Below are 27,879 nucleotides of genomic sequence, written 5' to 3'. Positions count from 1 at the left end.
GTTCCTAATGAACTGGCTGCTGAGTGTATCCCAGTCACCTCTCGTTCTTTGGGAGAAAGTCCGAGCGGCTCTAGATGTTAGATGTTGCTGAAGGAGACGAGGACGAGAGCAAAGAACGACAGGCAGACAGATTTAAATTCTCTCAGCGCTTGGAGAGCCAGCACCAAGAGAAGACCCTGCTTCTGCGAGGAGCTGCCTTAGCGAGTTTATTTACAATTCACAAAATACAGGTGTCGCTTTCACACAGTGTTCAAGCTTTTCACATTAGCGTCGTCGTCCGACAAACCACCGGTTCCTCTCCTGTTCTCCCTCTTCCTCTCCTGTTCTCCCTCTTCCTCTCTGTCTTTGGTTTCCTGATGTTGAAACCTGGCTTCACACGAGGAACACACTCCCTACAATCATTTTTAAAATACTCATCGCTTTGTGTTTTAAACCCCAAGCTCCATCTATAGCAGTCGAAAAAACTTGTAGCTTCATATTTGAATAATTTACACCAGTTGAATCTAAAACTTAGCTGGTTAGAGTTTTTGGGTTCATCACTATTTACCCATATGTATACTTTTATATATATTAGGTACATTTTATCCTGATTTATGGCTTCAAAACACATTATTATTTCTATATGAGGATTTTCTTGTAGCAGTTGTGCGTTGGATGTATGGCGGCTGACAGAAGGCATATGTAGAAGTAGATTCTTTATTTTTCTTTATATAGTTTTCTTGTTCTGACAATGATGACGTTATTAAGTGCTTAGATGATGTGCAATGAAAATGACGTTAAAATCTTATTGTAAAAACGTTCTCCATGAAATGCTCTTTAGTTCCTAACACTATTTACCAGTTCTGCATTTTATACGAACATTCCCAGTTTGTTGACATGTTCACCGAGGACCTATTTATAACGATATTGCATAATTTTGCTGCACTGAATATGTGGCATGGTCTGAATAAAGAAATAAAATATCTACTGTAATGTAAACGTGACCTTCACGGCTGCGACCTCGCCGACGAGTCGCCGTGCAGATGTGCGTGAATTTAAAAGCACTTGTGTTGCATCTGTCTTTATTTGTTGCGTTTGACTTGTTGCGTTAGAATGTTTCCTTCTGCATGAGAAGGTGCGTTATAAATAAAGTTATTGAATCTTACCGAGGTCTGACGAGACCTGAGGAAAAGATAGATTATTATGAATTAACTTTTAATTTGTGTGTGTGTGTGTTCCACGGGAAAGAAATACTTTTCATTTCCCTCAAAACAAAATCAACATTATTTATGATCCTCGTTCTGTGTAGAGAATTCACACTAATCCAATATGGCTGATTCTGTAACATCTGTTTGTTTTCCATTGTGGTTGAGCTGTGCGCCCCCTGTGGGCCGAAGGTAACATGGTTTGAATACTTACTGGTAACCATCTTTACAGTGCAGTTCTGAAATATTCGGACAGGGACACATTTTTGTTCTGTCCTCAAAACACAACAGAGGTAAAAGTGCAGCGGCTACAACTCAAGCACAGTTCATCTGAAGTGAACATAAACAGCATCAAATTAAACATTAAAGCTGAATCAGAACTTTTACCTCAGGATTTGTTTAAATCGTCTGCGCTGGAGTTCAGAACAGGATCCAAACATAAATCACAATATGATACAAAACTGCATTGTAGGTGGTCAACAGGAAGTAAGGAGTAAATGTGTCTTTGTTCAAAAGGGACAAATTGAACTTTACTTTGACTGTTACCCATGAACATGAATGAGATGTTAATGGGGCGGGTTCACGGAACCACTTCCTGTCTGCTGTTCCAAAGCCTTCTTCTTATGGATGGTTATCGACGGACATTTTGTAAACCCCACATTGACTTCACGACCTCACCTGCTTTGAAATAGACAAGACTGCACTTAGCTGATCTCAGTAAACAAATTAAAAGTTGAATACTTTCTCAAATAATCTAAAATTCAGGTTTGTTTTCTTCAGAACTTCATAGATAAGACCTCTTTATTTGTCTCCGTCCCGGTCTCCGCGCAGCCGTCTCTCGTGCTGCCGCTTGGTGATGATGTATTTGAAGAACTCGTACACTGACCAGCTGATTGCCGTGGAGGGCATCTGGTAGATGATCCGGGCTTGGACGCCCTTGAAGAACGCCGGCATGCCTCCCATCCTGTACACTGTCCGAAAGGCCTCGCCCAGACCAGAAATGTGCCGGCTGACCGGGGCGGTGGCAGCTCCGACCGCTCCAGCTGCCGTGGCTGCCTCGGCTTGGATCACGTGGATAGCCTGCGCCTCCTGTGTGTTGAGGAGGGTCTTGCAGACGTCGAGGGGAGTAGTGACGGCGGCAGCCAGAGCTCCAGCCAGCGCGCCAGACACTACGTGGGAGGAAGGGTTGTATTGTCTGTGGGGGTTGAGGAGCTCCTGGAGGTATTCGTAGGTCATGAAGTGGAGCGCCTGGAAGGGCACGTTCATGGTCAGCTGGGTGGTGTAGCTGCGGTAGAAAGCGGCCGGGCCCTCGCGCCTCAGCAACGAGCCCATGCAGTCCAACACACTGCGGTAAGGCGAGTTGAACATCTGCATTCGCTGTTTCACAACTGAAAAGAATAAACAGAGCGGAAAGAGTGGGAATTAGGAAGGAGGGATATATTTTATACAATTTAGAGAAGGAACTGGAAGAACTGTGAGGAGTCATTAAATCCAAACTGGGTGACAAACAGACAGTTTCTCAATATGAAAGTCACAATGGGTGGAATACGTAAAACAAGAAGTTCTTATTCAAAACATAACCTCCTTGATGGAGGTAATAACCGGCTCATGCATCAAAGATGTGCAGCTCTTCACACGGGTTTTATCTGCCTCCGATCACCCAGCGCAGAAGAGTCAGGTCTGGTCTCATAAGCTTTGACATATGGCAGATTCACATCAATAATAACTGAAATATACATTCACAATAAATATGTTCTGTGTAAATAATGATTGAAATGTGATCAGAGTTATTTGGTTTTCCTGTTCTTGTGTCTGTGGCTCCCCCAAGTGTCCTGACGCGGACTTGCACCCTCTAATGGATTTTCCACAAAGGGTCTTAGAAGCAGGTTGAGAACTTGTACTGTACAAACCTACAGTTCAGTCTACAGCTGACTTAACAAGCAAAGAGGAGGGTTTACCTTCAGCCGGGTTCATTAGGGCGTCGTGCAGCACCGTGGCCATGCAGCCTGCAACTCCTGCAGAACAGAGACACGAGGAGGTTAAAGCCTCGGCCACGAGAACATCAGGTTTCCTCTCTTCTCCATTACACATCAAACTATTCAATCAAATCTATTCAATAGGTTTTGACAAAAAAAGTCATGTTATGATTAAATGTGAGCATCATGGATGAGGCTTCTTACCATTAGCAAAGTGGCTGTTAGCTCCGGGGTGAATAGCGCCACTGAGTGAAAACTTGATCTTCTCGTAGCAGGCGAAGTAGAGAGCGTGGGCGGGCCCCGCGCCGACCGCCAGCACGTTCACGCCTCTGATCGGCCGCCACACACCCTCAGTCCGCACGATCTGCCGCAGGGCGTCCATCACGTTCCTGTAGCGCGCTCCGGGTTCCGGATGCAGGCTCTGCATACGAGTCTGAGGGGAACAAACACGGACATGTAAATAGATAGTTCACGTATGAAGAACGCAGCAGGAGACACTTTCACCGCTCGGGGTGTAAATCAGCGTGTTTGGATCCCTGCTACTCACCCTGACTATCTGTCGCCTGGAATTTAAACCCAATGCTCATTCAAAGTGTTTAAGACTTCACACTTAAAAGACAGAAACAACTGCATTCAACATCAAAGCACAAATAAGGAAGTGAGCTCATCTACACACTCAGCCTCCAGTGACTGTAGATGAGCAGTAAAGTTAATCATCAGGACAGATCATCAGTCTGTGGGGATGAAGCAACAGAGCAATGAAGACAATTGAAAAACTCCAGTTTGTGTAATCCTGAAACTTTCCAGATCTCGCAAGAAGTGAACTGCCCCGCCCTCCGCCCTCCCCCCAGGGGGCGTCGGAGCACGGCTGCCTCCTGGAGGCGACTGGGGATATTCCTGTTTCCAGTTTCTGGGAAATGATAAATCAAATGGAATGTTTTCTCCTTTCAGATTTGAGTTTCTATGCTCCCCATGAATAACCTTCCTGAATACCTGGGGTGTGCTAAAGCCATCCGACCAGTTCATTTAAATCAGGGCTTAATTTGAACAAAACCATTGTTTGCAGCAGCTTACCAAAACATTCCTGACGTTCATTTCAATGTTCAACTTTCTTTTCTCTTGTTCTGCTTTAGTTGCATACAGGTGCAATAGTGAGTTGTATAAGTAATAATTTGATGTGTATATATTCTACATTTCCTGTGTTTTCACTTAATCTTTGGTTTTTCATGATGGCTGTGACTGTGCATAGTTTTGATAATAAATATCTTTATATTTCAATGATTTTATATTTCTGTAATGTACAGACATGTTCATAATGTCTTAATGAAAATGACAGTATTTTCTGAATGGTGTTGTAATATCATCATTTATTATATTTATATATAATTAATTAAATAAATATAAGAAACGCTCTAAACTTGTGGTTAGAACCTCTGGTTATGGCCTTCACAGTTATCGGGCCCCGCTGGCAGCGCCCCTGTATCCAGGCTCATTTCTTGGCACCGATCAACAAGAGACTCTGCTCCTCTGCTCTTTTCTAATCACTCACATGTAGAACTGATCTTGATAAAAACCTGATGAATTCATAATCATGTTCATGGAGTAGCGGGACGTCGCTTCTTCTGCAACAAGGAAGTTAAAACCCAGCGTTGCGTCATAATCTGCGGGAACTTCTCTCCTGTCTGCAGGAGTGGGGGGGGTGTGTCCTGTAACTGTAGCACGAATCATAACAAGATGCCTGATGCTATTTTAAAAGCTGCATTTGTCGGGGAAGTAAAAATTACGATGAGCCTGGGCCTCCGTCATTCAACCAACAGCTAATAAGCGCTCATGTGACATGTGGTGTCAAGTAGAGCTAAGTACTGAGCAGGAGCAGAAGTAAACATGTGAACAAACGTGCATTTGTTTGAGGCCAAAAGGACGACACACACTAACATCTACCACTTAAACGATGATATTTAAAAGCTGGCTTGGACCTGGCTTACCTAAAAATGATGTTTGATTTGTTTGGAGGAGAAAGAAGAAACACTATTAACATCCATCATCCACACAGACTGAAGAACCATGCATCTACCGTTAAGTTGTTACGCAGTGAATCAAGTGACTGAAATATCAGATGTCATTACTGGGATGACTGGCTTATATAAATAAGCTCATTAGTCACAGAGCTGGTTTCCTTTCCATCTAAAGCAGAATATTATTTTCTGGACTTTTACATAACGAGATAATATTAGTCTCAGTGATTTGTTCTCTGTAGAAAGCCCCAAAATCTAATGTTGGTGACATATCACACAAAGTGAGGAAGTAAATCTAAGTCCAGGAACTACATCCACGGGAAAAAAAAACTTGTTTTACTGACATCAGTGTCACATCAACTTCCTTGTATTTACTGATCTCAATTTTCCACTAATAAAATAAAATAAGTGTGATTGCGACATGAGTTTTTTGTTCCCTCTCTGGTCGAGACTGTCGGTCGTCTGTTTCAGACCCAAAGCCGATGGGTGAAAATCCTCAAACTCAAGGAAGTCAGTTTGGTTTTCCATCATACAAATGTTAGCAGACAACTCCCTGTATTGTGAGGTTATCAGGAGGTTCCCTGATGTCACAGCAGGTTGGTCAACATCTTAATCTACCATCGAGTATCGTGCTTTAGGTCGTTGTTTCTACTTCTTTCAGACGCTGCTTCCTCATTTCACAATAAAGGTCTTTAAACCTGAGGAACAATCACGGGTCTGTTCTACTTTCAGGTCTGTTGCACCAAACCCAGTGACGTCTGTGTGCAAAGATGTTAAATCATCCCTGCTGCAAAAGATTCTCAACTAGTTTCGAGTTCCTGTGACTGCAACTGACCACAATTTCACTGGATTATCAGTTTGAACAATAGAAAACTACTGACACAAGAAAAAAGTTCACAATTGAGAAGCTGAAATCAGAGACTTAGAAAACTTTCCTTCTCACAATTCTTCATGACGCTTAACGGCACAAAAAAAACTATCATGTAGATTTCTTTTTAAATCTGACACCCTTCCCGTTTTTAAAGATTTATATGATGCATTTCCACAAGTAATTATCAGTGTGACTTTACGTATAATGTTTTTACCAACCCTGCTGCCAGTTACAACACAGTGACGAATCAGAAATAAAAATACTTCTAACCTGGTAAATCAGTCATGGTTTATTTTTTTTTCTGCTGCGCATTGCGTGACTGATGCAAAACTCTGCAACGGAAACTTTCCTCGTAAACAAGGTTTGAGGCTGTTTTGCCAAAAAAAAATGCTATGAACTGGAAAAAACTAATCATCAAAGAATGTGTAGTGAATAAGAGCTTTGTTTGATTGAATGTAGTACGTGTTAGTACTACGCAACACGTACAGATATGCTTATCTTCATAGAATGATGTTTTTACGATTAGCGTACTTGATGTTCCTTTCCATTTAGTCCAACAGGAAATAAACACACATCATTTCCCAGAGATATCTTCTTTTCCCATTATCACCAATGTCTTGGGAGCTACTTGATTTTACCTGGAAACAAAAACACTCCCAGCAAAGTGAAATATTCACGACACCTCCTTTGAATTGTGCTTCATTTTGTCTCTTTCCCAGTACAAACAGGACACATAGAGCTGGAGCATTTAATTGTGTAACTAACAGTTGGAAAGTCGTGAGCACAGGGAGTTTAAGGTCAAATTTCAAAGCCATGTTTGAGAGGGACCCCGCTGACACAGCTGACATGTTGGATAACAGTTCCTATTTGTAAAAAAAAAAAAAACGAGGCTGTGTAGCAGAACAGCTAGAGGTTAAAGAACATTAATGTTGATGTAGGGTTATTCATAATTAACAGGGAGCATGATTAGTTTGGTTTGAGTTAAAACTAAGTTAATATTCACCCATTATTGGTTGAGGTGGCTGAGCAGCTTTGCAAGTACCAGTTATGGCGTGGACATTGGTTTACAGTAAATCCATGAAGACGAGGACGGCTGGCTGCGAGGACAACGGTGCACACGACACACACACACACCTCCTTATATCAAGTCTGGTTGTTCGTCGCCCAAAATCAATCTCACTGGACTGTCGCCCGTTGATCCAGTGACTGATGCCCTACCGGAGTTAATCATCCACTCTCTCCTATCTCCTCACAGTGAACACATGGATCTTCTCTGGAGGTTTAAATCTGCAGTTATGCGCCTGCAATCAAAAAGACTCTGAAACTATCAATGAAAATCAGGTTAAAACCAATTTCAAGTCGATGTCTATATCATTTTTGTTTGGTGCATTACTGGAGACAACTAGCGATGCTCTGTTTTGATGTTGGGACACAGAGCTAATGCAACATCCTTGTTATTTCCACCTTTGCACCGACTTCCTTTAATATTTTTTACTTCAATATTCCCCCGACCACAAATGTCATTTGTCCGTGTTGAGGGAACCGAAACTGTTGAACATCTCCTCTATTTATATCCAGTCACTGAACAAATTTAAGAAAAACCTGTGTGGTTTCAAAATACACAGTCACACCATTGAACGCATATCAGATTCTGATTTATAAATATCTCTGCAAGGAAGTATCCCGGTATGATACATATAGTATTTATAGGTAAATATGAAATTCATAAATGTAGATTTTAAAAAAAGAAAGAGAAACCCTGTTCGTTAATTTACATTTTACAATCAAGAACCACGTTTGTTCTTTACTAATTATTGCTAATTCAAATGAAAAAGACCTTGTTAGTGTTTGACACTCTGAAGACTGTTCTTCGGTGTATATTTTAAATATTTTTTGAAAGAGATTCACAATGTCTGAGATGTATTGGGGGGGGGGGGGGTTGAATAAATGCTGGACTTCTGGATCTAGCATGAGTCTGAAAGTGTCTGTAGATCTGTTTGACGACTTCTGGACTCTTCTGTTAATACATGGTAAGAACTAACTTCATCTATTGTCAGTAAATCAACTTACTCCTCCACTCTTCTGTTGACCAAAGTACCAGAAGTAGTAAGTGTTGTACTCTGGAACAACAACAACAACAACACCACCACCACCACCCGGGTCAAAGTGAAGTGATACGTGGCTGAATCCAATCGGAGCAGAAGCAGCGTGGTGGCCAGGAGCCGGATCCACCACCGGATCAACCACTTCCCCTCAGGGCGACAACTGCAACACATCTCGGCTCGGGATGTGTCCGATAATGGATGCACGGCAGCCAATGAGCGCCGCTGCAGCCTCAGCGTATGAGCTAACGTGTGTAGCATGCTAGCTCAATGAGAGGAGACGCAAATATCAAACCTGACCGTTTCTCGTGATTATATTATTACGCAGCAACGCGGAAGTGAAAGTGAAGGACGCATAAAAACATAACGATTAATCACATTTCACCGTGAACACTTAGTTTCTCGCTCTTTCGCGTGAACGTTAGTTAGCTGGCTGACCTCTGCTAGCAAGGTTGCCCCTGTTAGCGTGTGGCTAACCGGACTCCGGCCTTTTGTGTTTGCACCGGGGCTGCGGAGCCAGTGGCTGCGGGTGAAGCGACACAAAACCCGGGGCCTAACGTGCTGTGAATGACGCGGTGTGGTGCGTGCCCTGGCGCCGGTACCTTGACACAGTCGATGGGGTACATGAGGCAGTGCTCCATGATTCCAGCCACGGCTCCTGCCAGCATGTGAGTGCTGGTGGCTTCTCCCTGCGGAAGCCCTTCATAGTCCACGTCCGGCTCCGCAGAGGTCGGGGTGTCCGTCGGCGTCGCTCGATGCAACACGGGGGCAAAGTCCTGTTCCCCGGGCATCCTCGACGAAAGGGAGCCGACAAATCCCCCGGCGGCGTCCAGGAGCCTGCCGCCCAGCCATCGGAACTCTGCCCCGGCTGCGGCGCCCGCGACGCGGCTGTCGACGCCCGGTGCTTCCGCGGACGTTCGCCGGGACACGAAGCCGTCCGCTTCCATTCAAACGTCCAAGAGTGTACGTCCGTGAAGTGGGTTCGATCCCCGGACTTGAGCGACCCGCCTGTGCACGGTGTGTTCCCGGTGTGTTCCCGGCGGATCCGTGCGTCTCCCGGGGAGCGTGTTGGCGGGTCGCTGCTCCTGCGCGGCAGCCGGGAAACATCCGGGGGGTTCGTCCGCGAGTCAAGGGGCAGAGCGGGCGCTGATTGGACAGAACACACGTCAATCACCGAGAGTCCATTCGATTGGTCAGTTGGTTCTAAAAAAATGAGGCGGGCAATTAAAGAGGGCGGGGATTCTGAGTCGCTGGGCGTCGCTGTTTTGTAACAGTGGGAGGTCACATGTCCGGGAAGAGCTTTGATCAGCAGTTCCAGTAAAACATATTATATATATATATATATATATAAAAACTTTAAGAATTTTAACTGAGGTTTATAAACAAATAATAATAATATAAGTAAGTTCATACAAAGGCTGTGGCCCAGGGTCTGGTTTCACCCACTGGTTTTTACACCTGGTCAGGAAAACATAGACAAAATAACACTAATTGCTCAACAGCTGCAGAAATTCTGACGTTTCTGACTCGACTGTGTGTGTTTTATATAGAGAGATAGATAGATGGATAGATAGATAGATAGATAGATGGATAGATAGATAGATAGATAGATAGATAGATAGATAGATGGATAGATAGATAGATAGATGGATAGATAGATAGATAGATGGATGGATGGATGGATGGATAGATAGATAGATAGATAGATAGATAGATAGAGAGATGGATGGATGGATAGATAGAGAGATAGATAGATAGATAGATAGATAGATGGATAGATAGACAGATAGATAGATAGATAGATGGATAGATAGAGAGATAGATAGATAGATGGATAGATAGAGAGATAGATAGAGAGACAGATAGATAGAGAGACAGATAGATAGATAGATAGACAGATAGACAGACAGACAGACAGACAGACAGACAGACAGACAGACAGACAGATAGACAGATAGATAGGTAAGCTGTAATCATAGGCAATAACCATTTTTTGTGCAATCCTTATACACTGTGTATATATATTCTCTTTACATTGTGTATTTAATATACTTTTTTATATTTATATGTGGGGACTAATAATATAATATAATATAATATAATATAATATAATATAATATAATATAATATAATATAATATAATATAATATAGAAAAGTCTACTTTGTCAGGTAGTACACGTGAGGTCTCATTCTTCCTATAGTCTGTGAACGCAGCATGCCAGCTGATAGATAACGTGTTCACGGGTCGACCGGAAGTCTGGAAGCTTTCATTTCCCGTCATGTCTTCTTCTTCCTCTTCTTCTTCCTCCTCCTCCTCTTCCTCTTCCTCTCGTCTGTGAACATCTTCCTGGTGAATGTCACTTTTCATGGTGTCAGGAAACACTTCGTCGTCTTGCCGGTCGAAGGAGCAGCCGAACCCCGCGGAGGGAGTGTGACCGTCGCGGGGCTGGAGTCGCTTCTGTCGGGGAGGTAATGTCAGAGACGTGTTAGCATCTGGAGCTAGCCGGCACATTAGCAGCCTGTGTTGCTTATATAAGATCTGCGTTGTTTGTGTGGGTGTTAGCATCACGTTCTCCTGCTACTGTGCTTTTATAACTAATATAACTAATATAAAGAAGACATTAGCCAGTGAGCTTCTTTTATAAAGGCCTGTATGGAACATGTGATGCTAACATATGCAGCTTTTAACACAGTAACACAAGGTAAATATCGTGTGTGTTGTGTAGAAGGACACAAATGAGCAAGTACAGTTTGTACTTGTATAAGTCTCCTGTGAAATATCAATTATGTACAATAGAATGATTCATTGCAATCCACTCACTGTACATATTGTTGTTGTTTTTACACTGAATATATTAGTCCATTCATATTTTTTCTATATTTCCTTACACTGAAGTATTGCATGTTACTCATTATTACTTACTGATGCCCATTTGTGACTCTTGCTGCTGTAATCTTGCAAATGTCCCCATTGTGGGACATAAATGATAATTTTATCTTATCTCATCCTTCCGGGCCACAGGTATTCTGCAGGGTGCCAAAGGTTATTTGCTGAAGCCTCACGGGCTCAACACAGCAAAGCCACATGAATCAAAAAGCAATGCGGTGAATTAAAACAAAAGAAAGAAGTGAAATGATCAGTCAGAAAACAACAGAAGGAGCCCATCAACAAGCAACCATGCAAGTGCCACTGAGCGCCAGTGACATTTACTTCATTTGTAGCCTGTTTTAAAATTGTGTGAAGTATTTTTGTGTTAGTGAGTGGACGTTTTCAGGCTTTCGCCCAAAACTACTGAACAGATTGATTACATTTTGTGGAGGGAAGAACCCATTGAATTGTGGAGTGGATCCATCACTTTCTTTAACATGCAGAGACAGGGCGTTCGCTTCGGCAGAGGTATGCACTCTCTGATCACCGTTCCAGTTTGAGAAGTTACTGCGCTGTTCAGCTGTGTTGACACGTTTCTCCCTCTTCTCCCCCTCAGACAGAAGATAAGTCTCAGGAAAGGATCCTGACCAGGCTGCAGACACCATGAGGTGACGACTGTAGCACCTTGTATTTCTGCCGACGTGGACTTATGGCAAGGTAAAGACGTGCAAAAGAGCCTGTGATGTTTGTTTTGCGATGTGTGTTGTAACTTGTGTATTTAAGCTTTGTTGTTGTTGTTGTCTTCCTGCACAGGATCACTTTGTCCTGCCTGCCGGCCTCTTGGTACTGCAGCGTGTCCCTGCTGTCCCTGGGCTGCGCTCCCAGACAGAGGCTGCTGCTGCTGCTGCTCCTCTTCATCATCTCCACTCTCCTCATCTTCGGGACCAACCAGAGGCTGCTGCGGGGCCCCCAGCGGGCGCCTGGGGCCCATTACAACAAGTGAGTCTTAAATATTTGACACTGACTCTTTGCTGGAGGATTTTAACCAAAGCATCATGCAAAGCGTTGAATATTGTGTGTGAAAAAAACCTGTACCAGTGTCTGCAAACTAGTTTTTCAAGAATAGTATTGATGTAACAGCTTAAAAATGTTGGTTCTCTTCCAGGTACCTCTCTATTGCAGAGTCAATGGAGGCCACTGACATCCTCAACCCCGCTCTGAATTATGGGATTGTGGTGGACTGTGGCAGCAGCGGCTCTCGGGTGTTTGTGTACTACTGGCGGCCCCACAACGGGAACCCCCACACCCTGCTGGACATACGACAGATGAAGGACCACGACCACAAACCTGTGGTGAAGAAGATCAAACCTGGTGAGGAGGCGGAGCTTAGTTTATCACGCTGTTAATATGTTTTTCTGTAGCATGCATAGACCGTTTATAAAAGTGGACGCTGGCTTCCAAGTGAAAACGCCAAACTCCAGGCTTCAAAATAGCCGCTCACAAACCAATGGGTGACATTAAGAGGTGTTGACACAGGGTTGCATGTCTCCATTCCTTTCATCGCATATTTGTTAAACCACAAAGGGTGTGAGAGTGTGTTCGGTTTTTAAGACTCGTGAAAAAAAATCTAACGCACACAAACAAAGCTCGGCTTCGATTCGCTCGATTTCGTGTTTCCGCTGCGATACGTGGAAAACTGGCGTCTCGATCTTTACACTGTTTTCATGGAGAGAAAATGGAGCCGTTGTTAAACAAGAGGTGACAAAGACAAAAGCAGCAACTCTCCCCTGCTCTATATATTTACTACTATTTTGATTTGTTTAAAACTTCCACCACAATTATCTGATCAGTGCAAGTGCTGTTCGAATGGAAAAGAGTAAAGTTCTACAAAGGTTTGTTCAAATGTTGTGTCTTCAACTGTTCCTGTTGTCTTATTGTGACACGTTGCAATGGTGTGATTCAGAGTTACTCAGAACACAGTGGTGCCGACATGAGGATCCTTGCTTATCACTATCCGTCCCTTTGACTCGCAGCCAGAAGGTAAAGACAGAGCGTGTGAAAGAGATAAACGAGAACATTCGTGGAAAATACAAAGTAGAGCGAAAGAAAGGAAGATCCTGGATGTTTTATTTTACAAAGTCTCTTTTTCCTTTTTGTGCTCATTTCATCTTGAGATGATGAATAGTTGTTGAGATTAGCTTCATTAATTTGTCGTAGTCGTGGTGAGAACTGTTCAGTCCATGTGACTTTGTCTTATCTTGGTCACAGCAGACTGATTAGATTCGCTGAGTTTGTTCCAGGAGCTGACATTAGAAGGGTACGTGGCGTTTCGAACTGTGGGACGTCACGTACTGTAACAGACTTTATAGAAGAACCTGTTCTGCTGCAGTGTTCACATGACAGACAGTGTTACATGAACGCTGAGGAGTGAGATTTAATTATGATCACGATGTGCCCGTTTGGAACGGTCTGTTTGTTTCTGTCTGAAACTGTAAAAGTGACCTGCAGCAAGGAAAGAGCTGCTGCTGCTGCTGCACAAAGATCTGTTCACCTGTTTATTCAACTGGAGAAACTGTTGTTTGACGCGCTGTGGTCGGCACAGATGGTGTCACTTATGTTGATGGAAAAACAAAACCACAACAAAACAGATGCGAAACACGCTGTCGTCGTTTGCATCGAGACATAAATGTACTCGTGGTCTTCACAGGCATCTCCACTCTGTCGAAGGCCCCGACGCAGGCCAGTAACTACCTGCAGCCTCTCCTCAGCTTCGCCGCCGCTCACGTCCCGAAGAGCAAACACAAGGAGACGCCGCTCTACATCCTCTGCACCGCTGGCATGAGGCTGCTGCCAGAGAGGTAAAGTCTCCCTCTCTGTAAGAAACACGTACATGCACCAAACAGTCAGCTTCATTGTTCCAGTTTTGGTGTGGATGGCGTCTTCAGCCGACTCTTCAGCTGCTGTGTATGTTACATTCATGCTTCTCGTGTGTTTCCGTAGCCAACAGACAGCGATCTTGGAGGACCTGGTCAGTGACGTTCCCCTGGAGTTTGACTTCCTGTTCTCCAGCTCGCATGCTGAGGTCATCTCTGGGAAACAGGAGGGTGAGAGGACTTTGGTGTTGTTATTATTTGCTGATACTGGTTTTAGTTAGTTGATTGATTATTGCCTGTGATAACATGTTCTTGTTCTTGCCCCCCCCTAAAGGCGTGTATGCATGGATTGGCATTAACTTTGTGTTGGGCCGCTTTGATCACGCTGACAATGGTGAGTGTGGAGGCGTAAACAAGAAACAAGACTATTAACAGGAAATAAAACATAGAAACCTCAGAGTTACGTGTGAGGAGAGAAGTGCAATAGATGCGTGTAACTGACCACATCAACAAAATTACAATATTTACAACATTGATTAGAAGAAACCGTTTGTAACCTGATGGAAACGTGTGTCAATGTTAAAAGTATGAAGGGAGTAGCAATGACAGATAAAGGGAGGAGTTATTGTCAGTAATGGTAGAAGATGTGAGTTGACATATTGTTTATCAAGCAGTCTTGTTATAATCATAGATCAGACGCCACCACGTTTGTTTAATGTTTAGTTTGGGTTCCATGAGCCACGTTCTTCAGACTTTAAACAAGTGCATAATTAAATAATACTGTGTTCAGTGTTAATATTTGACCAATAACCAAATCATAACTTTGTTAAATTGTTTTTTCAGAGGACGCCACGGTCGAGGTGACGACTGGGTCTCAGAACCAGCAGCCAATCAGCAGGCGGCGTACAGTGGGAATCATGGATATGGGCGGAGCTTCTCTGCAGATTGCCTATGAGGTCCCCAGTGCCATCACCTTCAACTCGCCACAAGAGGTAAAGACGTGTCACACAAACGTTCCACTTCGGACGAAGCTGCTGATAATTTTACTGATTTGATCATTTTGTCTATGAAACACTTTTAAATATTTAGAAATGCCAACGTCACATAAGTCAGATCCCAAAGTGATGTCATCAGATGTTTTTGTCAGTGATTTGTTATTGATGAGACGATCTAGATTCACGCATGTCTCTTTACATTCAGAGAGGGGACGGCCTTAACGCCAAGTCCTGTGTGTGTCGTGTGTTTTCCAGGAGGAGGCAGGGAAGAGTGTTCTGGCAGAGTTTAATCTGGGCTGCGACGTGGAGCACACGCAGCACGTGTACCGAGTCTATGTCACCACGTTCCTCGGCTTCGGGGGGAACATGGCCCGGCAGCGATACGAGGACCAGCTGCTGAATAAGACATTCGCCAAGAACAGGTTCACACACACACACTCGCACACATTGGTCGTCTCGCTTATCTTGTCTCATACAGTAGTTATTATTAGTGTAATAACACCCCCCCCTCCTCAGTATTAACTTCCTGAGCCGGGTGGTACATGATGTAAAATGGTGTTTTCAGGCCTGTCGGTCTTGTCAATCTGTTGTTTCTGTTATTTACACTAATGTCTCCTCATGAATATGGTAATTTCATCTTGTTAAAATGCTCCATCTGATGAAACGTACAGTTTTTAATTCAAGCTCTGTGATTACCTCAGATAATCTACAATCAAGTCAGAGAGTAACTGTAACTTCAGGTTTATTTCACTACCTAACACCCGAACAATGTTTCCCATGTTCCTGTTTGTCCAGGTTTCTAACGGCTCAGACCGGCCTGACTGAGGACAAACCGTACCTGGACCCGTGTCTGCCGGCCGGTCTGTCGGACACGGTTGTGAGGGACAACCGCACCTTGTACCTGAGGGGTCAGGGAGCCTGGGCTGACTGTCAGCATTCTGTGCAGCCCTTCCTGGGCCTCCACAATGGCACCATGTCCCCAGGGGGCGTGTATCAGGTACAACTCACTTACAGCCCTGAGCTCTACAACAGTTTGAAGCAACACTATGCAACTTGTTTTTTACCTTAAAGCTGCAGCTCCATTAAAAAGAGTTTGATGGTTGAGTGAGTGTGAACAAGGAGAAAGTTTCCTCCTTCGCTCCCTGAATGTCTGTTCTCTGTGACTCTGCTGAGTGGGTTCCATCTCCTGTGAGAAGAACTGACTGAGAGTCAGCTTCAACTGTCACAATCAGCTCCAGGTGAAGAGTGAAGCTGAACTGAGATCAGTTAAAAACACTCTGAAGTTATTAAAAACCAGAGTTTATCTCCAATATTCAGCAGGAAACTTTTGAAACATGAAGAATCCTGAACAGTTTGGTGGATTTGTTACAGCAGCAGCTCTTCTGGTTCAGGAAGCAGAGGATCATGGGTAATATCCAGCATTCAGTTGTTTCAGCTCAACACAATGAAAGAAAACCACTCATTAGCTCGGACACGGAGCCCAACAGAATCGATCATGTGTTTGGCTGCAGGGGGCGCTGTTACTCAGTGGATGTTGCATAATGTTGTTTTAACTTCTGGGGCAAATATTAACACCTATCGCAGATAAAGCAGGTTGAACATATCAAACAAGACGCACTACTTTTAAATAAGTTATTATTAATGTCAATGTGTTTTTTTTTTTTCAGGCTCCCATCAACTTCAGCAACAGCGAGTTCTACGGCTTCTCAGAGTTTTACTACTGTATGGAGGACGTGCTGAGGATGGGAGGACAGTACGACAGTGGGAAATATTCCCGCGCTGCTACGGTAACACAAACGCATCACTGTTACACAAAGGTACAGAGAAGCAACTGGAAACGTGACTCTGAACTCTGTCGGGTGTGTTTTGCAGGACTACTGCTCAACCAGGTGGTCGACACTGAAGCAGCGTCTGGACAACCAGCTTTTCGCTCAGCAGGCCGACATCAGCAGACTCAAGTAGGTTCATCTCTTTGTCCGAGTCACATAGTGATGAAACACAACCTGCTCTGTGTCGTGTTTGGGTTTCTGTGTCTCTGCAGCCACCACACTGTGGTCGTCAGTGTCTGAGAACAGATCTGAGAACAGATCACTTCTGTGTGGAACAGCTAAAGTCTGTTCGGTGATAGATGGAGAGAAAACAGAAATTTGATTACAGACAGTGGTTTAGATCCTCTCTTATAATTGGTTCTTTATGTAAAAGTCTTCATGTAATATACACAATGGGAAGTGTGTTACAGCAAGCTGCAGATTGTCCACATGGAGGCGCTGTTCTGCCTTGAGGTTTTCTTCCATAAGCCTTTGCAGGTGGTGAACGTTGTGAAATCATCTATTTCCAGCTCAAACATGATCCTTTCCTAAATGAAGCCAAACTAGTTTTGTCCCTGAATCAACCAAACTTGAAAACCAGATAAAAAAAGTTTCAGTAAGTTGGGACTTGATCTTCACATCACAACTTGAACCCAGGTGTGGATCTTCTGGAGAAATGGTCAGAGCCATTGAACAGAGATGAATGATTTCAGCAGCAGGTGAACACGTGAATCCATAAATCTGTGAAGGTGCTTGGTGACCACACTGAGACCCCAGATCTTCCTGGTTTCAGTAACACTCGAGTTTATAGAATCCAAAACCAGAGACTGGACTTAACTGAACCGTATTGTTACTCTGAGAATATGCTTCAGCTTTTATCTCAATATTTTGTACGTTTACAATATCAAGAACATAATAGGTGCACTTGTTTTATGCAGGTGACAAATTAAAATCACAGACGCTATGATTTATTATGTTGCTTGTTAATTGCACATCTGAGTCTCAGGCTGCTGTTGAACACTGCTGCGTCTGGCCTGTAGGTGGCGCAGGTCCGACTGTTATCCAGTGAAAACCCGTCCTCTCTTTGCTCTTTAACCCGTCGCTCTGTTCTTTCCAACCCAGGCATCAGTGCTTCAAATCGGCCTGGATGTACGAGGTGCTGCACTCTGGTTTCCGATTCCCCGCTGACTACCCCAGTCTGAAAACGGCTCAGCTGGTTTACGACAAGGAGGTTCAGTGGACGCTGGGCGCCATTCTTTATAAAACACGCTTCCTGCCTCTCAGGTAACTCCTGGTTTTCATTATATATTTCTCAAAAAAATGTTCATAGATAAGTGTTTAGTCACTGTGACAGAGTTCAAATGTAGAGGACTCTGCAGCTAAAGCAGCTAACGATGCAACGGTTGTGGTGGAGCGAGTCCTCGGGGGATCAGACGTCTCGTTGGTAGAGTTTGGACTCGCGTGATGGGTCAAGCTGAGTTCAGACCAACGTTTTTAATTTGATAGTTGGGTTCAAACATTTTTATTTGTTGAACGCGTGTTTTGGTGCGACCTCGCTGCCGCAGCTCCACCCCCCCCGATCGCTACTGCACAGACGCAAAATGACGTCATCAACCCAAGATGGCAGCGTTTGTTTCTGGGGTATTTTAGCTTCCTTTCTGGATAGTGGGAGGAAGTGGAGACGCGTCGTCCATCTTCATCTACAGTCTCTTTTATTCCTGCAGTCACGGCTGAATAAACCACGTAGCCTCGCCCTTGGGTGGAAAGATAGATGAGATTAGATTTATCACTTTGTTCAAGGTCGGCTGCTCCCGTGTGAGAGAGGATACGGCCTTTCTCACAGGACTTGTTTTTTTAGTGTCCCTAGATATGAGATAGTTTTTTATGTTGCACGACTCATGTCCTCCGCTCTTATCGTTGTTTTGTTCAACAGTAAAGATTAGAAGTTTGTTTTTACGAGACTTGCACCTTCATGTCTCTCTCCTCCAGGGACCTGCAGCAGGAGACGCTGCGACAGAGCCACCCCAGCTGGCTGCGCTCCTCCTTCGTCTACAACCACCACCTGTTCTCGCTCTGCATCCTGGTCGTGGTGCTCGCCATCCTGCTCTACATCCTGCGCCTGCGGAGGATCCACCAGCGGGAGCAGCGGCAGGCAGAGGCCCTGAGCCTGCTCTGGGTGGAGGAGGGAGACGCTCTCCTCCCCTGAGGAAGACGCAACAGGAGGTTCCACGTGGATGAGCAGCGTAATTTACTGTAACCGCAAATCCAACACTAAAGAATGCGAGGATAATAAGGATCCTGATGATTACTGAGCAGCCAGAGGCGTACGTGAAGAGGCGGGATTCCATTTCACGGAGAAACAACACGGAGCAGAGACGCTTTAATGAGCCTGGACATCAAACTCCTCTTTGATCGTGCAGCTTGGAGCACAGAGCTCATCTCAGACGGGGAAGATGTTCTCTCTTTCTCTTCAAGACAATTTCAGATGAAAAGAATCACCTCCGCATTACAGGATCAAACGCTAACCATTCCCTCTCAGATCCAGTTTGTAGTTTCTCGGCGGTTCGACAGTGAACCTGGATTCAGCGTTGGAAGAGATTTGGTGTAAGAATGTGGGATTATTGATCGTCCAACATGACGCATGACAATATATTTGATTTTAAATGAATCCAAACGACATCTTACGACATCACATGACCAGATGAGATCGTTTCCTTCCCTTTTTAAAATCCTTCCTCTCCTGCAAACGGAGGAAGCAAAGACGACGAAGCCGTCACTCAGCGGAGAACAATTTTTCCACTCGGTGAAACGGCAGCGATAAAAACTCCTTGCTCCCAACCACCATCAAGCAGCTGAAGCATCAGCAGCCTCACAACTTCGAGCCTTGATCTTCAGCGAGCTGGTGTCACAGCGAGCGAACGTCTCTTTCATCTTCATCTCCGTCCGTCCCCGATGGAGCGATTCCCTCGAAAGCAGCCCCGCAGACGGATGACGTCGGCCCCAGAGCTCCGGCCTCAGATTGGGCTTTGATACTTGAATGCCACTGTTGTCCTGCCAGGACCCCCCGTCCCCCCGTCCCCCCGTCCAGCCCAGATCTTTATCAGTGCAAAGACCGAGCCGAGAGGCGTTTCATCTGCGACAAGCTGAGAGATCTGCTCGGCGTCTGGATGAAGCTGCCGAAAACAGACCAAGATAAGAGGCCCGATTCCAAAATGCAACGATTTCACTAAAGGGAAAAATCTGGTCTCATCCGATTGGTGGTTTTCACATTTAAAACCACTTCTGAGGAAAAAGGCCTTATTGTGAAATTAGGGGTGTATTTTACTCATTTTTAATTTTTACTGTATTTCATTGCTGTAAATTGTTCAGCGGAGCAACAACCATGACGATGCAAATCTGTGTCTGATTATTAACTGTTGAAACTTCCTGAGAAGTTAAATTATGTGTTAATCCCACAGTGGGAGATGTTTTTAATTTTAATGTCAGAAAGATCATGTGATATATTAATTCTTATGGATTTAATTCCGAGGTGTGTTGATGGTTAAGAAGCTGATTCCTTTGTTAAAAGAATAAGATGTTTTGTGAAAGTTTGGTCGTTAAAGGAGACGTATGATGGTTTTATTCAGAGTTTCTTTCCTCTTGTGTTTTAAAGTTTTTCTCTTCTACGGAGTTAAAAAGCCCAAAGTCTGTAGTGAAGTGAGTAATTCAGCTGCTACGCCCGTAAACTGTGATTAAAGGCGGTCGACGTGTCCCCACTTCCTCCCACTTTCCAGAAATGATGCCAAAAATACCTTAAATGAAAAAAACTGTCTCTGAATCAAAAAGTATTTGATGTAAATTTTGACTTTCATGACCTATACTGCAGCCAGCCACCGGGGGGCGATCAAGACACTTTGGCTTCACTTTTGGGTCATGTCGTCCGTCTTTATTCAGTCTGAGGAATAAATATAAGTATGTTTAAGTCCAAGTACGAGGAAAGGGATGTTTTCTGGGAATGTAAACCTTAGTTACACTCATTAAAACCTGAATGTTTCCTTTAACCCAGAAGCTGCACAATCAAGAGCTTTGTAAAAAAAAAAAATTGTGATTCCACTTGTTTCGTTTCTTCTCGTTCTGACTCTGATGGATTCGGACGTGATGTCGTCAAACTGTCGGCTGGAGTTTTCACCCTGGGTCTTCATGTTCCTCAGTGGTTCCACTCTGACGTCTGAGCTCCGACAGAGACGTCCTCCTTTACCTCTCAATCACAAACCTCACTCCTCGTCCTGGTTTGGTCCTGAGGTGGATTGTGGGATTTCTGCCGCTTTACGAACTCGTCGAGTGTTTTTCCCAGAGCTGGGCGTCGTGCAATGTAGAACTGATTCACCGAAGGGAACCCGTGACTCATGTTTTTAATCCAGGTACCTTGAACATCAATGTGAATAGAATCGATTCCATTCCAATAAAGAAAATCATTTTTTTGTAATAAATGTCGACTCTTTAGTTTTGTGTTGTGTGAGATGTTTGGTCCTGAACTTTGACCTTAACGTCCACTCGGCTGCTTCCCACAGGTCAGTGGATCAGACACTAATGTTAGTGAGTGTTCAGATCGTGTACATGTACTCTGTTACTGTACTTCAGTACATTTTTCATGTGTTTGTACCTAAGTAGTTTATTTTTAGGTACTTTTCACCTTTACTCCACTACACATTAGCAAATATCTGTTGTAAAATGGTCCAATCAGCAGGCAGGTAACATTGGACCCCGCCTCCTGCAGCCACAATGATGTAGTTTCATTGGTACTTTTACCAAAGTGGTTCTTAGTAAATTATTGTTCCTCCTCCACTGAACAGGATCAGACAGAAGCTAAACGTTTACATATAAACCTGCCAACATTTTCTAAGAGAAATCATTCTTACAAAATTGTAAAAATATTTCAAGTTTCAACCCAAATTTCCTCCTTTAATCGCTTTTTGTCTTTTTGAACTTCAAACCTACAAAACACCTCAGATCAGATTTACTCTCTTGTATTGGAAAATGAAAATTGAATTTGAACCTTCGAGCTGAAGAGACAATTTTTCTCATTTGACCTTTAAAGGCATCTAATGATCAAGCTTTGGTTTTATTTAAGCAGGTTTTTGAGGAAACTGCCTCTGAGGTTTCCGGCTGGGACTCATCCGGAGAAACAGGGACACGAGTTCCGGAAAGACGAGCTGCAAGGATGCAACTGAAAATCAGACGTTATGGTTCCTGAGTTCATCCTGGGAGGCAGCTTTAAAGTGTGAGATCTGAGAGATGCACCTGAACCAGGTCTGATCTGGATCCTTCCAATAAAACAATCAGCGGCAGAACAAAGAGCCGTCGGCGCCTTTGTTCCTTCACCATCAAGTTATGTAAAATCCACTTTCATCATAACGGATGCAGTGACACACTGTGACCTGCTGGTGGTGCTGTGCAGCGTGTGACCTGCACCTCCAGGCTGCTGCAGGATGAAGTGAAGACAAAACACAAAAAGACCAAAACACCTTAAATTGATCTGCAGCTTCACTTCACACCTTCTTTCTGCTGGAGGATTGTGATAACGAGCAATTATCAGCTTCAACTTCAGAGGAAACGTGGCAGCGAGTCTCCGTCACGCACCTGAAAAGAAACACGGCGCCGTTTTTCTTATCTTAAAAATATACTTTAATACAACAGCTGCATATAAATATTAAAATATACATTATACAGGTGTACAGTACACTCACACAAAACCAAAACAAAAAATATTAGGCTTCTATTTGTACGGCACTTCTTGTATTTTTTTGTTTTGTTGGTTTTTTTTGACTATTTTCTTAAAGGTTACTTACTGATGAAGGAGTTGTACATAAAGATGTGTTAATGTGTTAACAGGTCCAAAGTATTTACTGTAGTACTGTGATTACTGACGGAGGGAGGACAGAAGTAAAGGTTGCTGTACAGTATATGACATGGCGTCGTGGAATGTTTGCTCGTCTCTTGGTTTTTCGTGGCCTCCCGTCGTTCAGCAGGTTTTTCTCAACGCGTTAAAGAACCAGCAGGGACGTGATTGTTTTATTTCTTGATACCAAAGTTTTATGTCCTTCCCTTAAATTTCGTCCCTTTCCTGCTCAACATCCACGTCCCGACCTTCGACTCATCGAGCTCGACAGAAACGACACGAGAGCCCAACGTCTGCGTCTGCGACCTCTGGTGATGTTTCAAAACAGAACAACACGAGAAACGACCACGCACAAAAATATATTTGCGTTGACGAATGAGAAACGTTAAATCAGAACTTTCGTAAAAAAAAATCTGTGCACCGAGCAAAGAAAGTATAACTTCCAATAAAAGCCGATTTCATTTTAACACTTTTTTTTACTTCCAGTGTTAAACTCACAACATATCTCGTGTTGATTGTTGTGTTATAACATGTTAAATCTCCTGGTGGAAGATGGAGTCGTGTGAAAGTCGGTTGTGCAACACTCCCGATCACAAGACACATTGTGTGGTGTGAAGTGCAGCGATCCAGCAACTTGGCACAAGAGAGCTAATAACTGTACTTCCCCAAATGTTGAACTATTATTTTAAACTTTGTGTCCAAAAGTTGTTGAAAGAGTTTGGAGAATTTGGATCCAAAGAAAAAAAACTCATGGTTTTATTATCAGGTGCGTTTATCTCTATTTTCTTTATAATTTCTTTTATAAAAACATGTTAATTTTTTTAGATGTGTCATTTCCTGCCAACTTCTATTTTTGGAAACAAACAGACTCACAACTTGGGAAAAAGGTTAAACTTCTTCTTTAGTTTCTTGATGAGATTGTTTTTTTTTTTACAATTTGTGATTAAAGCTCCTAAAATCTTGTGAAATTAAATTTATGACAAAAATAAGCTTACGTTAATCGTCTGCGTTGAGGTTTGTTTCAATTAAAACCAAATCAGCTGTCGTCACTTTCATTTAAATGTTGATGAATCCTGATTGGTGCATTGATCCTTTTTACACCGGAGCCCCGCCCACTTTAAACCAGTGAGAAAAACCAGGTCGAACTCGGACGTGTTCTCGTCACTTCTGGGTTTTGAAAGATCGTCAGAGATTTCTGAAAAACAGACGCTGAGCTCAGGGAATCGAACGCGATGATAAGACACCTGAGGCCGGAGCTGGAGCTGGAGCGAGCCTCGGCTTCACCAACAAGAAATGTGGAGTTCAAACCCTTCCCCCCCCCCCCCCCCCATCTGGGTTTCCAGGTCACCAGCAGGAGGCCGGGGCCTCAAGACGCAGGTGGGTTCAGCTGAAGTCGTCCTCGGCAGCTGTCAAGAGCTGGACGGGCGGCGGCGGAGGTGCTGGAAGGGATTAAAAGGTTTCGGATAAACTTCTGCGAGGCCCCCGGCTAAGTGCCATGTCCCCCGGCCTCCTCTGCCCCGGAGACCCGTCGCCTTTGAAACCGGAGAAGCCTGAGTGTCTCCGACAATGCGAGCGCTGGAGCAGAGGGGACGGGCACCCGGAGGTCAGCAGCCTCCCACCAGTGTTGGTTTACTGATGGGTCCATTCAAACCCGCCAAGTCCCACAAAGCCTCAGCGCCGCGTCCAAAAACCTGCTGCGGTCGCACGGAGGCTGAGACGGGGGGGGAGGCAAACAGTGTCCGTCACATGCGTCTACGCTCACTTAGCTTCGAGTTGGTTCGCAGAAAGAAGACAATTCGTCGGGGACTGCAAATAATTACCACTTTAACAATGTATTCATCAAGTAATCGTTTAGTATAAAATGTCAGAAAAGTTGGAGGTTTTATCACTTGTAGTAGTTCAAATATCCACTGGAGGCGCTAGAGTCACATTTCTACAATAAATTCAATCTGTTTTTACGTTTGTTTGTAGCTAACTTAACGCAGAACATCGTCTTTTCCTTTTTAAGGTCGCACACGCTCTGACTGCTGCGATGACCCAAAGAAGTATTTTTTCCCTTTTTCTCCCAAACAAATCGCAATTTTGAAGCTAAACTTGCTCGTAAACTCACAATACTTGGCAAAGTGCGTCAGATGTTGTGGAACATCACGCACAAATGTACGATTAAGCCTCTTGGAGTCATTGTCAAAACCCAACAGGTCATTTTTGGAGATTTAAAAACAAACTCCACCTTCAAAAAGACGTCTGCGATTAAAAGTTATTAGAAGAGTTTACATTGAAGACATCTACATGACAATATTCAGTCATAGTCACAGCGCCACCTACTGGACAGTTTTTTTATCCAGGAATTCATTTCTTTAACACTGTGAGAAGTTGTTTGACATTTTCATTGATTTCTCTGGGAATCACTTGTGGATCTTGATGAAATGCACGTTTAGGGGACTAATATTTATGAGTGTGTGAAATTTGTTGCAGCTGGATTTAATCTGAGGAGCTGTTGGGCCTTGGCTGAGTGACAATCTCCTGAAATACTGGACAACTTAATGGTTAAAGGGCGTGAGTGCATCCAGAGGATATTTGCACATCAATCGCAGTAGATGTTTATCTGCAGCTTCACTTTAACACTGGATCCTCCTCCAGCAGCTGAGGGGGATCGAACCTTCTCCCTCTCAGTAAAAAGCATCAGGCGAGTTTCGGGACTGTTTGCTTCTCCCCGTCTCCGCCGGACGGTGACATCCAGCGAGGAAGTAACTCGGACAAAGATCGTCTTTGTTTTTTTTTTGCAGAGTCATTGTCCACATTAGGTCAGCGTTGGCTTGAGTGAGCCGAGAGCATCACTCCTGTGTCCTCTCAGCTGTTCCTGGGTCCACGCGGCTGAAGCTCAGCCCGCCGTGAAAACCGGGCCGAGCCGCAGACGTCCATCTTTGGGTCCCTTCGGTTTCCTCCCCTCAGAATATCTGCCTCCTGCTTCCAGGTATACATAAACATGAGCTTTCTGGGAAACTGAGTCAGGAATGTGAGCAGAGACAAGTGGCCTCGCCAAACACTGGCCCCTCCCCGTTACAGCTTCACAGTTAAAGGGACATAGCGCGATACAAAGAGGAAAGAGGGGAAAGCGCTGCGGCATCACTTAAAGCCTTGAGACCATCTCGGTGGTTGCGGTGCCGTGTCGTGCTTGTTGTTGGAATCTGTGGGAGGACTTCGCTGTGTTTCAACAGTTTGCTCTCCAGTTCAGTTTTTGGCATATAGATCAATGTACACAGCAGATGGTGCTTCGCGTTACGTAACTTCAGAGGAAGGGAAACATCAGGACACACTTAAGCATTCAAAGAGGAATCTCTCCTAAACCCAGAGACCTCCACCTCCTACGACGTTGACACACGGGTCGCACAACATTTGAAACTCCAGCGATGTGTACAATTGTCTTTGCTCGTTTGCCGCATGTGAGGGAGGCAGCTGCCAGCAGGAGATCCTGTGACTCCGCTGGCAGCGTCGCCAGCTTCCCAAGCCTTGAAAGAAAAGAAGGAGGGAGGGAGGAATGCACGTCTCAGCAGCGGGAAGAGCAGAGAGCACCTTTATCCAAACAGGAGAGACTTTCCTTCTGCCGCCCTCAGTGTTGGACTCGTCCTACATCTCGTAAAATAAAACCCAAGCAGGTTTCTCCGGTGGCGTTCAGAGCCTCAGTGACATCGCAGCCTGCTGCTGCTTCAGCCCTGTTCACCAGCAGCAGAAGCTTTCCAGCCTCGACAACAGGAATCCTGCGTTTACACAACAGCTCTGCATTCACACGAGCTGGAGTTGACATTTCCCAGAGCGTAGAAAAAGGAAACAAAAACTAAAACAGGAACTGCCCTGAACCTTCGTATCGGCAGCTTTCAAACCGACTGTGAGCGAGACCTCAGGGAGGTGAAGAGTTTAAGAGTTTTAACTGCTCCTCTCCAGGAAATGGAGTTTCCATAGGAGGCGAACAGTGTTGCAGAGCAGCAGCTTGGGAACGTAACCAAGTCGGGAGCTTGTCAAGGTTGAAAAACAAAGAGGATCACTTCGCTAACAGCCGCTTCTAAACTTATATTTCCCAGAGATGATGTTCACAGAAACCGGTTCCAGCTACTGTTTTCCACGTTTACTGGGAAAAGGAGAAGATTTTGGTTGAATTTTTTTGGCTGAGAATGTGAAACGATTTCACAGAAGCCTGTAGTTTAGTTTTTTCTAAGTAAAGTCAAGCGAGGCCGAGCTCGGAGCAGTAGTCAGGGGTTACGTTCGTAATAGGGTATAAGATCAGGCATAATAACACAGGTCCCTGTGGCTTCAAGCTCCAGGCACTTCAGAAAGGCGTCATTATGCAAAACTGCCTATTACAACAATATGTGCCCACAGGTCAGGACCCAGTCAGCAGTTACTGCCTAATGCCTCCGCTCAGGTTTGCATTGCTTTTATGTTTTCGTCAAACAGTAGCACCAAACTGAAACAAACCCAGACCACCAGACGAAGTGCCGGGCGCCCACGACGTTCTCAATCAATATCTGTCTTTAGAAAAAGGTGCCAAGAGTCTTTTCTTTCTCTTTTGGAGGATCTGAAGCCCTCTTCAAAAGGTGCTTAGTTGCTCTTACCACAGTGCAATTCATAGGGTCCTTGACATTTTATGTCCGACAACATTTAGAGACCTTGTACATGTCGGTCTACAGCTTCAGCAGAGACCACAGAAGAAAGGCAGATTTCATCTCAAGACTGACGCCCACTTTGTGGGCGGTGGCTTTGCCAAATAACAACAAAATCATAGTCAGAATATTAAAAAACAAACAAATTGAACTTATTTGCTTTCTAGATCTACAAGTGTCTTTTTTTCCTCTATTTGTCATTGCAATTCAGGAAGGTGCGCTACATATTCAGGTCAGGGGTTGAGGAGAGGGCGCGGGAGGCACTGAGGACACTTCCCTTTGTGGGTGAACGAAGCGGCTGCAGATGGAGGAGCACCAGGCTGCAGCTCCAATCTGTCACCACGGCCTCTCCGACTCGTGGTGGTAGTGCATTTAGGTGGGGGTGGGGGGGTGGGGGGGGGGGGGGGGGGGGGGGGGGGGGGGGGGGGGGGTCAGTGACGTCAACCTTTGAGGACGCACGTAGGTAAACATGGCAGCAATCTAAATGTTTCAGTGAGCGTATCCATCACTCTGTTCTCTTTTTAAATATAATGACGTGGTAATGGTTGGCAGCATCTGAGTGGCTCAGCAGTCTCAGTTATCTTTGGTCAGTTTGAATTAAGGTGCAGTTTTCTCTTTCGTTTTTAACTCTGCTTACAAAGTGATGGGG

At 44.4% G+C, this 27,879-nt stretch overlaps 2 protein-coding genes across 4 annotated transcripts; one reads left to right on the top strand and one right to left on the bottom strand.

Annotated features, from left to right (window-relative positions):
* Positions 1-134: 134 nt before the first annotated feature.
* LOC117756714 (mitoferrin-2-like) lies at positions 135-9,268 on the bottom strand. Of its 3 annotated transcripts, XR_004612875.1 has the most exons (5): positions 8,751-9,242; positions 3,365-3,593; positions 3,143-3,199; positions 1,326-2,572; positions 135-1,274 (listed from the first exon to the last, which is right to left on the bottom strand). XR_004612875.1 is itself a non-coding variant. In XM_034577510.1 (4 exons), exons 1-4 carry the CDS (start codon positions 9,093-9,095, stop codon positions 1,986-1,988), a joined length of 1,218 nt encoding a protein of 405 aa, XP_034433401.1. In that variant the 5' UTR covers positions 9,096-9,268; the 3' UTR covers positions 135-1,985. The 3 variants fall into 3 exon arrangements, 2 of the variants coding, with proteins under 2 accessions (XP_034433401.1, XP_034433467.1); XM_034577510.1 differs by having other exon boundaries at positions 135-2,572; positions 8,751-9,268; XM_034577576.1 differs by lacking the exon at positions 8,751-9,242 and adding an exon at positions 7,050-7,163 and having other exon boundaries at positions 135-2,572.
* A 1,136-nt stretch (positions 9,269-10,404) lies between these two features.
* On the top strand, positions 10,405-19,437 carry LOC117755658 (ectonucleoside triphosphate diphosphohydrolase 7-like). Its single transcript, XM_034575674.1, has 14 exons — positions 10,405-10,618; positions 11,635-11,735; positions 11,832-12,017; positions 12,184-12,389; positions 13,726-13,876; positions 14,019-14,122; positions 14,226-14,285; positions 14,735-14,883; positions 15,142-15,308; positions 15,682-15,883; positions 16,554-16,673; positions 16,759-16,844; positions 17,817-17,978; positions 18,684-19,437. The coding sequence occupies exons 2-14, from the start codon at positions 11,728-11,730 to the stop codon at positions 18,898-18,900; spliced, it is 1,818 nt and encodes a 605-aa protein (XP_034431565.1). The 5' UTR covers positions 10,405-10,618; positions 11,635-11,727; the 3' UTR covers positions 18,901-19,437.
* The last annotated feature ends 8,442 nt before the right edge of the window (positions 19,438-27,879 follow it).

Source organism: Hippoglossus hippoglossus, chromosome 1, assembly GCF_009819705.1.
Source record: "Hippoglossus hippoglossus isolate fHipHip1 chromosome 1, fHipHip1.pri, whole genome shotgun sequence".
Taxonomy (NCBI): domain Eukaryota; kingdom Metazoa; phylum Chordata; class Actinopteri; order Pleuronectiformes; family Pleuronectidae; genus Hippoglossus; species Hippoglossus hippoglossus.
Note: the sequence above shows the minus strand (reverse complement) of the source record. Positions and strands in the feature narration are given on the sequence as shown.

Bases quoted from the DNA above. Each gene is read 5' to 3' on its own strand.
- LOC117756714 (XM_034577510.1), bottom strand. From the start codon at position 9,095: ATGGAAGCGGACGGCTTCGTGTCCCGGCGAACGTCCGCGGAAGCACCG. The intron at 3,200-3,364 runs GTAAGAAGCCTC...TCTGTTCTGCAG, and splicing joins TAACAGCCACTTTGCTAATG to GAGTTGCAGGCTGCATGGCC. The intron at 2,573-3,142 runs GTAAACCCTCCT...TATTCTTTTCAG, and splicing joins CCTAATGAACCCGGCTGAAG to TTGTGAAACAGCGAATGCAG.
- LOC117755658 (XM_034575674.1), top strand. The intron at 12,390-13,725 runs GTGAGGAGGCGG...TGGTCTTCACAG, and splicing joins GGTGAAGAAGATCAAACCTG to GCATCTCCACTCTGTCGAAG. The intron at 14,884-15,141 runs GTAAAGACGTGT...TGTGTTTTCCAG, and splicing joins CCTTCAACTCGCCACAAGAG to GAGGAGGCAGGGAAGAGTGT.